Consider the following 11393-nt stretch of genomic DNA (forward strand, 5'->3'; position numbering starts at 1 on the left):
GGCGCTGGCTTCCATTCAGCATTTGTCTATGTGACTGTATCATCTGCCAAAATTTTGATATTGTACCATTAATTTTTTTCATTTCTAATAAATGAGATAATTTAGTGAAATCACATATGCTAGGCCCATTTTAAAAAATCCATGTATGTTCATGTGTGTATATGTCAGTGTTTATAGTGATGGAAAATCTCCAGAAAACAGGGCTGAAGTCCTGTAAACACCAAATGTTCTCCTTACGTGAGTTCATTTTGGGGAATGCTCTTTCACATGATTCTTGCACATAATTTGCTCACCTCTGGACTGCTGCATTCACATCTGGCCTGAGCCCCATGAAGTGGGGGTTGGTTTTCATTGCAGCTTGATGGCAGTTTGCCTATGTGATGAATCTGAAAATGTAGTTGGCTAATATTTTGAACAAAGGGTCGGATCATGACCATATCTCTCTCTCTGCTTCTGTGATGTTCTGGTAGAGCTATGCATCTCTCTCTGTTTCTTTCCTTCTCTCCCTTTCTCCTTCCCCCATCCCCAGTTCCCAGTTGTGAGTAGGTTGGAATGAAGGGAATATGACGAAGAAACACCTGCTACCTGCTGATTTAACTTTTTCTAGGACGTGTGTGTGTATGTGTGTGTGTGGTATATGTGTCAGAGTATGGGGCTGGGATCAAGGGAATAAGGGGAAGAAAACACCTGCTACTCTCTGATTTAACTTTTTCTGGGACTGGATTTTTTATTGCCCTTAAGGCAGTGTTTTCATGAACCAAAAAGAAATGAGGAACAAACTGAAACCAAGTTGCCACCAACTAAAATGATAACATTGAGCTGGGAGGGTAAAATAATGCTTCTTGGATATTCTGATCTGGTTAATTATCAACAGAGTGGCCTCCAATTGTCTTGCAAATTAGAGTTCTCTTTCTCTATGGGAGGTATCTCAAATACTCAGACAACTATGGCCTTGGACTTGAAGCAAACCAAAGATGGATTTTCTTTCCACATCCTCTGATGGACCTAGAGAAAATAGGCATAGCACACAAGGCAAGGAAATTCATACCAAAAAAATGAAAATAAAATAAATCCCAACTACCTAAAATGATTACTGTATATAGTGTTTGCTTAAATTTCATAACTTATGTTTATTTTAATTTAAAAAGAGATAAGAGACAGTTCATATCATAAGATATGTTAGGAAAGTCACTTTTACCCCATTTCTCATTTTTCTCTAAAGGGAGCTCAACTTCCACCCGAATGGCTAAGAGAAAACAGTGCTGGGAGACACTTCTGGTTTTTTTCTTCCTCCTCTCCTGGCTTTTCCCCATGGGAGGAGAAGCAATGATCCTACGGATAACAGGGTAAAAGCTGGTGATTTGACCATTGGTTCATAGTTTTAGTAGGGCCATGTTAAGATTTAAAGTTTCAGTCACCTGTGTTGTTGTTCTTTTGGGCTTTTCAAACTTAATGGGATGTAGGGAAGGCCAGAATTTCCTATTTAGTGGCATTGTGGAGATGAGGGGGAGGCTCTTACTAATATACTACCTCTATTCTCCTTAGGCAGGAACAGGAATTCCTTTGTACTCTCTGGGTGGAAACAGTTTGGAAGTAATATTTTCTGCTCTTGTCCCCATCCTTTCTCTTTAAGGGGAGAAACATATTTGATTGATGATGATAAGAAATGGGAACTGAGAGCACACAGTTCAGCCCCACTTTGACTTTCCCTTTTTCAGAATTTTTTTACTCAAAACACACATTTTTCCATCTTCCAAGAATTTAGCTCACTGAGACCATCTCTGTACCACCCAGGTTGACCTGAAATTGGGCAGGGAAGTTCAACTCAGGGGAAAGTTCTCAGATCCAAACACTAATCAAATATTACCGTTATTAAAACTTTTAAAACTTTTTTTTTGCTTTCTTTATGATGCCACAGTCTATTTTCCTCAAATTTCTCAGAACTCCGAGGAAAGATGGGTAAAATTACTCTGGCAGCTTTCTTTAAAAAGAGGCATCTGAGGTGAAGTGCAAAAGAATAGGACAATTGGGGTGAGATTATCACTGCTGGAAACCCAGCCCTGACGTTAGTAGCATGGTTCTGACCTAAGGTTTATCAGTTATTCTCCTGGGTCAGTAAAATGAGGATACTACTCACCACTACTTCTCAGGGTCAAATGAGGACTCAATCACGGAAGTGTATAAACTGCTTTTGAAAATCAAAAGCTAATTTTGAAGAATATTAACTTTGTGCTATGAACATTTATAAGTGTTTCATGTATAATGGCTCAAGTAATTTTCACAGCACTGTAAGGTAGGCTCTGTGTTTTGTTCTTATTTTACACATGAGGACATGGAAACAGAAAGAGGTTTAATAACTTGTCTAAGGTCCCACAGTAAGTGACAGAGTTGAGATTCTAATGTAAATTGACTCTAAGCCTATATCTATAAAATACAATATGCTTAAAAATGAACTTTCATATACCAGAAAAACACATATATATTATTTTAGTCTATTTTTTACAATTCCTTCGGCTTTGTTTTTTGTTAAGGTATTAGATGACTTAATTATTTGTTAAAATATAGTACGACAAATAATAAAATCTACTTTTTACTATTAAAGTAAGAGGAAGAATACTCTAAGTAAAATGTAGGTGTGCAAAGTAGAAGAGTCTCACAAACACCATCATATGATAGAGGTAAGATAGAATCAGCAATGTCCTAAGTTGAGGGACAAATGATCTATTCCCCTGGTCCTTTCTTGCGTTCTTTTCTTTCCCTTCCATCACGACTTTTGTTGTTTTTTTCCCAAGATGTGATCAGGAGAAAAATGTTGGTAAGTTGTGATTTAATATGGGTGTTTGACTCATGGATTCTGGTATTCTAGAGCAAAAAGGAATTTTAAGGACCACCTGGAGAAAATTAGGATGTCCAGGAGGTGAAGGAACTTAGGAAAGTGCTCAAGCCCAGAGCTTAGCATTGCCATGGATTCTGATGTTGCTTCAAATGCAATTGAAAAAACAAATATTACCCAAATTAAAATTTAAATATCATATTATGAGAACATCCACTTTTTGTGAACAAAAGAGTATGAAGGGAAGGCTCATGAGTTCTTACGTTTTGTGTGTTGTGGGTGTAAATATATAACTCTGTAACATTGTGCTTTTCCTATGTGAATATATTTTCATTTTACTGGTTGATATTCACTTGTTAATAGTTACATATAGCTAACTTCCACTTCTGAGACTGCAGACAATGTAGGGATTAATGCTTTATATCATCAAGCACATCTCTACCCATTAAAATAGAGTTTTGTACAATGTGAATAATCCTTGGTAATACTAAGTGGATGTGTACTCAACGTTCTTATTCTCAACCTTAATGCCCACCATATCTTCTAATAGCTACAAAGACCATTTCTAAGTGGTTTTTCAAGACAGTCCTCTGGCATGAGAACTGGGGAAACTCTTTTGTAAGTATTCATTAGTCACAAAACTGGCTACCCTGAAAGTATGATGATTCCATCAATATTCCTCAGAGGCATACATCACTCTGGTAGTAACTAATAGAACCAGAATTCAAACTCAAGATGGTATAATCTCAAGGAAGATGCTCTCTCCATAATGTTATAAAGGATTCTAATACCAGTTTTTCCAGTAGCTAGTCTTATGGAACTGGGATACTTAGTCCAGTATATCATAGTCAATACTGTTTTGGTTGCAAGTTACAGATATTGGCTTAAACCAGCATAAGTACAAGTGGGTAATTTGTTGAGTTTTCAGGGATGGCCTATGCAATCCAAGGACAGAAAGTTCAATTTATGAGAAAAAGGTACAGGAACTAAAATATCATCAGGAAACAGAGCAGTCACCACTCTTTTTACTCTGCAAGGCCCAATGCTCTCTCTATCCATGGCCAATTTATTCTTCTCTCTCCACGACTAGTTTTTACAACTTTTCCACATGCCTGCTAAAAACCAGTGGCAGCCTCCGTTGCCAGTCATGCTGCTAACTAACCCCTCAGCTTTACCAGCATTGGTCCAATTTCTGACTGATGTCCACTTTTGTCATATGTCAAGGAACCCATTCTTGTTGGTGGGGGCCAGTTCCAAAGGGAGGCATGATGGGTAGACATCCAAACTTACAGTATAGCTTGTCTACAATTCCTCACTGGAAAATGGGAAGACTAGATTAGATAACAGTAAAAATAATAACAATTGACATTTACTAAATCTTTATTCTGTTTTAGACACTTGGCTAAGTCATTTATATGTATTATCTCATTAAACCTTGTAACAACCCTATGAAGCAGAAAGTTTATTGTCCCATTTTATAAGTGAGATAAATGAAGCACTGAGAAGTTAAGGAACTTGTTCAAGATGATCTTTAAAATTTCCTTGTAGTTCCAAAATGCAAACATCACACACAGGGTTACAAAGATGGATAAAATAATAAAATAATATAAAAGCATATTATTTTCTTAATTTCAGGTCTTTTTTTTTTTCCTTAAAAAACTATGGTCTAAACAAAATGGCTAGAATATATCTCAATGATAAGATTAATTAAATTTAGATAGTTATCATTCTAAAAGAATGGAACATGATAAGAATGATAGATGAAATAAAGTTATTGTCAAAATAGTGAGTCAGATATCCAGAAAGAAAAAAAAAATCTCCAACTATTAAATGTGGAGTTTTTGGTTAAAAAGGAAAAGAAAATATGAAACAAATTAAGTTGAGTTTCTCAAGCTTGAAAGATATGTTTTTCGTGATGGGTATTTTTCAATATTGTTTTACAATGTTAATCATGTTCTGTTAAGAGGAAGTTACGATGCTCCATTTAGAATACCATTTGAAAATATTCAACTCTATGCTTAAATTAAGCCTTATTACCTCTTTTCAAATGCAGCACACTTGAAAATGTCTGGAAATATATAGTCTTTCCCAGTAAGTAAAAATGAATGGTCAATGAAGCAATTTTTATTTCCATACTGTATAATGAATAGCTTTCATTACTGAAAGAAAATGATACAAATTCAACAAAGCTTATACATTGGTAGTGAAGTATCCTTCACAGGTTCACTGCAATATACCCTCTAAGTGGATTTGACTAAAGAACCAAACTACATTTTGCGTCTAAAAACTGTAGTAAAAAGGAATTTTCTTGCTAAAATTATTACCATAATTAAGGATGAAAATTATTATCATTACAGGAAGGCAATAGTCATTAAATAAATTAAAATCATATTTGAACTTTTTCCATATACATATATAATATATATTTAAAATTGCCATTGACTGTACAAGTATTAAACATTTACAGCAACTGTGGAAAGCTGAAGGGAAGGACTGGTTTTTAGAAAACAAGGATCATTTTATCACTTATAAACTACATTAAAATACAACTCAGGGGAAAAAAGAGCTATACAGAAAAGTCCAGCTTACCCAAGATTTCTTATTTAATCTGTTCTTTATAGTCTTACATATCAGGTGTGCATAACTATTTTCTAACCCAACTTTGATTCAATAAGCAGTCAATGCCCAGACATTAGTTACTTGTTAGCATAGAGAAAAGTGAAAGCAGAAAGGCCAAACTGAAAGACTAAACTGAATGAATTATACAAACATTTTTAATAAATCAGACTCTTAGCAGTATTACTCACATTTGATTGCCTATGAAAATATTAAATGGACAACAAGTGTTTTATTCAGAAATATTAAGGTAAAAAATCTTAACATATAAATGTTCATCAGTTAATATATAGCAAAAGGAATGTAAAAATTTATCTGGAATGTTGTAGTCCTGAGATCTGAGGAATCCAATCTTCCAGTTTAAGTTCTACAACTCCAAATCCTGTGAATTGTGTATTATTTACACAGATTACAACAAATTATTTAAAAAATATTCTGTTGACACTGGCAGTCCCTTAATTTGAATTCAAGAGAACAATTATTGAAAAAAAAGGAATTCTTTTTATCAAATAAAAAAAATAGCCGGGCATGGTAGCAGGCACCTGTAACCCCAGCTACTTGGGAGGCTGAGGCAGGAGAACTGCTTGAACCTGGGAGGCAGAGGTTGCAATGGGCGGAGATCGCGCCACTGCGCTCCAGCCTGGGTGACAAGAGCGAAACTCCATTAAAAAAAAAAAAAAGAATTATTTTTTTCAGTAACTGACTCTGTGTGTGTGTGTGTGTGTGTGTGTGTGTGTGTGTGTGTGTGTGCATGCTGCATCTGGAAATAGGGGTAGAGAGATTACTTGTAGGGGAAGAGAGAGAGAGAGAGAGTATTATGCATGATTTAGCAAATGGCATTTATAATTGTAGCTTCTCTTCTCATGAGTGCCAATTTAATAATTTAATATCAGATTTCTAAAACTTCTATGTAGGAATTATACAGAAACTAGTACCTTACACATTGTAAAACAGACACGTACTCAATTTTCTAACTATTATTAGTAAATCTCTATTAATTAAAATAGTAATACATTTACTTCAATCTCTACTACTGAAAGATAATCTTGCTTTATTCTTTGGGAATAAAACTCTTCCAATTTATGCCATAATACATCCTCAATTCAGTAGTAAAATGATAGTTACAAAGCACCCAGAAAAACTACTGGTTAAAACCTATTTTCATTGCTAAGAGATTACCCAAGTTCTTTCATTGTGTTGTAATTTTATATCAATTGCTACTTAAAATATAATCTTAATTAGTTGGTACCTGTAAATTTTGTTATGTAGTGGGTTTTTGGCCATTGTGGGGTGCAATATGTAATAAGTAGGCATTGATTCAAATTAAGAAAGTAATAAGTAGGCATTGATTCAAAATAACAAACAGGCATTTGGTTATAAGAAGGCTAAGAAGTGATACTGGGAATTGCCAGAAGTTTTGGTTGTTACATCTCTAGAAAAAAACCTAAATTTAGAATTTCACCAAATCTACCAATGAAAATGTTTTCTTTATTGAAAAACAGTATGATCAGGATGGTGGCCACACTCTGGCCCACTTCTGTCATATACTTTTATTTTCAAACGTTTGAGAACAAGTATTAAAAAGTAATTTTATCCTCCATCTCACTTTGAGTCTTTAATGTCATGCTACTGTAAGAAAAAATGAAGTAGAAGAAAGCATGGTAACTTAGGCACCAAAACTTCACTCATTTTTTTTTAGAACTGGTGTGTCTCACTCACAGAATTAACACACACCTACACCAACATTTGTGTACCCCAAGGTGTCAAAGAGCTTTTTTTCATGAGTTCTTTTAATGGGTTTTCAACAAAATACCACTTAAACCAAAGCAAATGCCGTACTGATTTACTAACAGTGAAGTATAGGATGTTCTTGCATTTAGTTTATTAAAAGAGGGACTTAAACAGTGTTTTTATATCTATCACTATCATTTCCTTCAAGGAAGACGGGTATGAAATAGCTGGAATTATAAACTTAACCCTTCCAGCTCATGACCAGCCTCTTCATTTTACCAGTGAGGACACTAAAGACACACAGGTAACACAGTGTCTTTCACAAAATAGATGCTCAAAACATATTTATTAAATGACTGAACCATCATAATTAGCTACAGGCAGAGACAGAACAAACTCCATGTCTTCTGATACTGCACAGCCTCCAAAATGGCTGAGATATATCTAACTATCAGAGAAGACTGAATTAAAATGAGGATTAACCACAGATTACCACCAACAATGATCTATGGCCTGAATATATTTTCATCACACAAATAAATACAGTGAGAAGAAGGATTTTGAAATAATTTTTAAGAGTAAAGGTATAAGAGGACACATATATGTATGTGACACATAGAAATGGAAAACAAAGTCAAACAAGTGTCTATATTTGATTCCCATACCTGGTGAATAATGTTTAGCAAGCTTTGCTAAATTGTAGATTTCATGACTGAGCCAAAAGCCCTGATCTATGTGAAAAAGTGCCTGACTTAGAAGTGACTGAAGAATGATATGCAATATTTGGTTATGGTTAAATTGATCATTTAAGAAAATCTTCAATATTCCATCAGTTTTTGGGCCTCAACATCTATCAATAACTTCATAGTAAGTAAAGGCGTATCAGGAGAATTAAAAAGTTAATGGCTTTAGAAAGGATTTTAAATACAATTTAGAATAAATAAAAGCATTGGTGAAAAAGAAGTACAAAAGAGGAATTATACTTGTGTTTTCAAAAACTGGGTTGCTGATTCCCTTTTCTGGTAGGAAATGAAATGAAAACAACTGTATTTGCAATTAAATAGCTGGGTCAAGTGGTAACTCTCTGTATATGCTCTTGAATTATTCTATCATTTTTGGCAAAGTTCTCATAACCGAATGGTGTTTGCCAAAATATAAAATTAAAAAAATAAAGAATACTGTGTAAACTAAATTATAAAACCATATTAAGCAAACCATCCTACAGAGGGCACAGGCACCCGGTACATGTACGCACATACATAGATACTAACGCTCAGCACAACTTTCCATTACACTTCCACAATGACTTGTGGAGGAAAAAAAAGGGTAAACAAGAGTCTCAACAACGTAAGAAAAACATCAGAGTTGATTATTCAGCACTTTCTCAGGAATCTAAGGCAATAAGCCTAATTCGAAACATGAAATTGTTCTCTATTTCCCATTAGTCATTAAATGAGACAAATGACAAGCTATCGCTGCTTCTTCATTCTGTTTTCAAAGAACATTACAAAATAAACCAGTGTGTTCTCTAACAGTTCTAAAACAGTTTGATAAGTTGTTGTGTTTGATTACAAAAGAGAAATAGATGTCCATATTTACTAAAATCTCGCTTTAAGTTACATTCAGAAACAAATACAGTCCTTTTCCTTGGTGGAAATCTTCAATCTATTTGCTCATTCCCCTCTGACTATAGAAATAATCTTTTGAAACAAAATGCATTGGCAGTGCAAAAAAAAGAAAAAAAAAAAAAAAAAGGAAGTCCATAAAAATAAACTAATAATTGAATTAAGCATTCAAATGAGTTCTTTGCCAGGTTATCTGCAAGCGCAAGACTCTACTGTCATGTTAGGATATACTTTAAGCACTACATTCTTATTTTCATCAAAGAATAAAATACTGAGCGAGGACATCTTTTCTGGTACACAGCAAGGCTCAGGAATCCCAGGAACGACCCCCACAGCTCTCACTATACTCTGGATGGTAGCATGATTTGATGGCTTCAAAGACTAGAAAAAGAAATGAAAGAAGAACACATATGTTAGGTGGAACTGCCTTTCCACTCCTCAGTCCTCATTACACAAAATGCTTATCTAAAGAATTTGTTTCAACAATTTAATAAAAGCTCTGGCATAATTACACATTAAGCCCAATCTCCTGTCCCACCACTATCAAAATGGTTATTATTTATTAAGTGCCTGCTGCATTCCAGGCATGTTATATGTAGTATCTCTAATTCTTACAAACAAAGCTAACATTTCTTACATCTTACAAAGGCTCAAAAAGCTTAAACGACATATCTAAGGTCAAATAACTTGTAAATGGTAGAGGATTTAAACCCAGTTAACTCAGCGAGAATCATTTAATTACAAACAACTTGTCACCAAACATGGAATTAATACATTCTACGATGTTTTCAATAACAAGATTGCAACAAAAAATGATTTGTTGTTGACCTTATATTAATCAAAATCCTAACAAGCACTCTATTTAACAGAGATACATTATTGCCACTGCTATAGTGATATTTAGGGACTGTTGTTAAAATAAAACCAAGCATGTGAGAGGTGTATTGATTTATCTAGTTTATTTAAGAGTTGCCAAGATGGATTGGATGGTGACTATTCCACTATGTAATTATTTAGCTCTCCTTAGAAGCACAAACTGGGGGTAAGAAGACCACACCATTGGCCACTGGGGGTCACTGTTGCTCCACTGGTTTAGAATTAAGCATGGTGGAGTTGTGTTCCAGGAGTGGGCCATGTCCTCTGGGAATTCCCTCTGGTAATTATGAGGGCCTAAAGTTATCCCATGGATACCAGAATTTTCACCAAAGAAGCCTGAGTAAGAATCTTTTCCTTGAGAAAATGTCAAATGGGACCACTAAATCCATGTGAAGCATGTGGTTTCATTTAGAGAACCCCATACAGCTCTGCTCTAGCTAAAAGTACTAAAGAACAGTTATTTTTGCAAGTCCAGAATGTTAGGTATTGCCGGAGTGATAAGAAGAACTTTCTAAGAGATGCCCCACAGTGCGACACCTGTTTTTCGCGATGCCTCTTTTAGGCAGGTGAAAGTAGTTTTGTTTTAAACACATTGAGAAACAGAAATTTGGTAACTTGCCAGAGACCAATTCAGGAGTAGGATTTCGACCAAAACTTTTGCTTTTTAATTTCAGGACTTTGACCCATGTTTCTCATGGCTCAGAGGAACCCCTGCCCCAATGAATTGGTATTTTAATTTCAAACTCCTAAAACTCCCAGCATGGGAAACTGGAACAAGTTAAAACTTTAAGGGTATATACAAACCAAGAGAGAAGCAAATAATATAGAAAGCAGGCATACTCTAAAATAAAAAAATAAAAAATAAAAAATAAAATAAAAAAGGATTCTTTTGGCAGAGAAAGGTTAAATCTCATCTGATCTTTTAATATCAATGAAATAAAATCCATACATCAGACTTCAACTTTATTGTGATTAGGCATAAATAACTAAATAATTAGACTTAATGATGGGCAACTGTTCTTACTTTTTTTTAACTAGAGATTTTCAGTATTATGTTAAAAAGACTGGTTAACTTTGAATTAATTAGCTTTAATTCATTGTAAAGGAAGTTATTCCTCCCTTAAGGAAAAGAAGTCCGCGCTGTTTTATTTTGCACATTGTATGCCCTGCATCACCAATAATATCTGTGTAACTTACATAAACTGCAATCAGTATTGTACAACAAATGTCAGTAGCCATTGCTTGTTATTGCTATTGGTAATTTCTAAAGAAAGCTTTTGTAGTCATCCACTTTTCTCTACTGATTTAAAGTTATTTTTATGACTCAGTCATCTAAACAGCTTGTCATAAAGCGAAAATAATTTTAAACCGGATTTTCAAAATTATTCTGCTATTTTAATGTTTAATGACTCCTATAATATTTGAATTTTATACAAAGTGGATCAACTTAATTAGATGAGACCTTGGGTGCTAAATTCTGCTGTGCATTGCTGTTCCTGAGAGCCTAGTATAATCTAGGCATGGAATAAATGCTTGTTAAATGGATGAAATACTTAAAAGAAACAGCATACCCTCCATTTTATCCATTTCTGTGGAAATAATTCCTATCAACAAAAATACAAGTTTCTGTGCAAATGACCTGGTGTAGATATGGAAAATATTCATGGGTGTTTCCTAGGAAAATTCCTGTCTTTTTTTTTTTTTTTTTTTTT

The 11393-nt window shown here is 34.4% G+C and overlaps 1 protein-coding gene across 1 annotated transcript in view; it reads right to left on the reverse strand.

Annotated features, from left to right (window-relative positions):
• Positions 1 to 7509: 7509 nt before the first annotated feature.
• The window catches only part of BMP3 (bone morphogenetic protein 3), a 28729-nt gene continuing 24845 nt past the window's right edge, over positions 7510 to 11393 (reverse strand). The window contains exon 3 of the mRNA XM_017893950.1: positions 7510 to 9186. Within this exon, the coding sequence (XP_017749439.1) occupies positions 8995 to 9186 (192 nt within the window). The 3' untranslated portion in view covers positions 7510 to 8994. The remainder of the gene's footprint in view (positions 9187 to 11393) is intronic.

Source organism: Rhinopithecus bieti, unplaced genomic scaffold, assembly GCF_001698545.2.
Source record: "Rhinopithecus bieti isolate Rb0 unplaced genomic scaffold, ASM169854v2 scaffold_23591, whole genome shotgun sequence".
NCBI classification, from domain to species: Eukaryota; Metazoa; Chordata; class Mammalia; order Primates; family Cercopithecidae; genus Rhinopithecus; species Rhinopithecus bieti.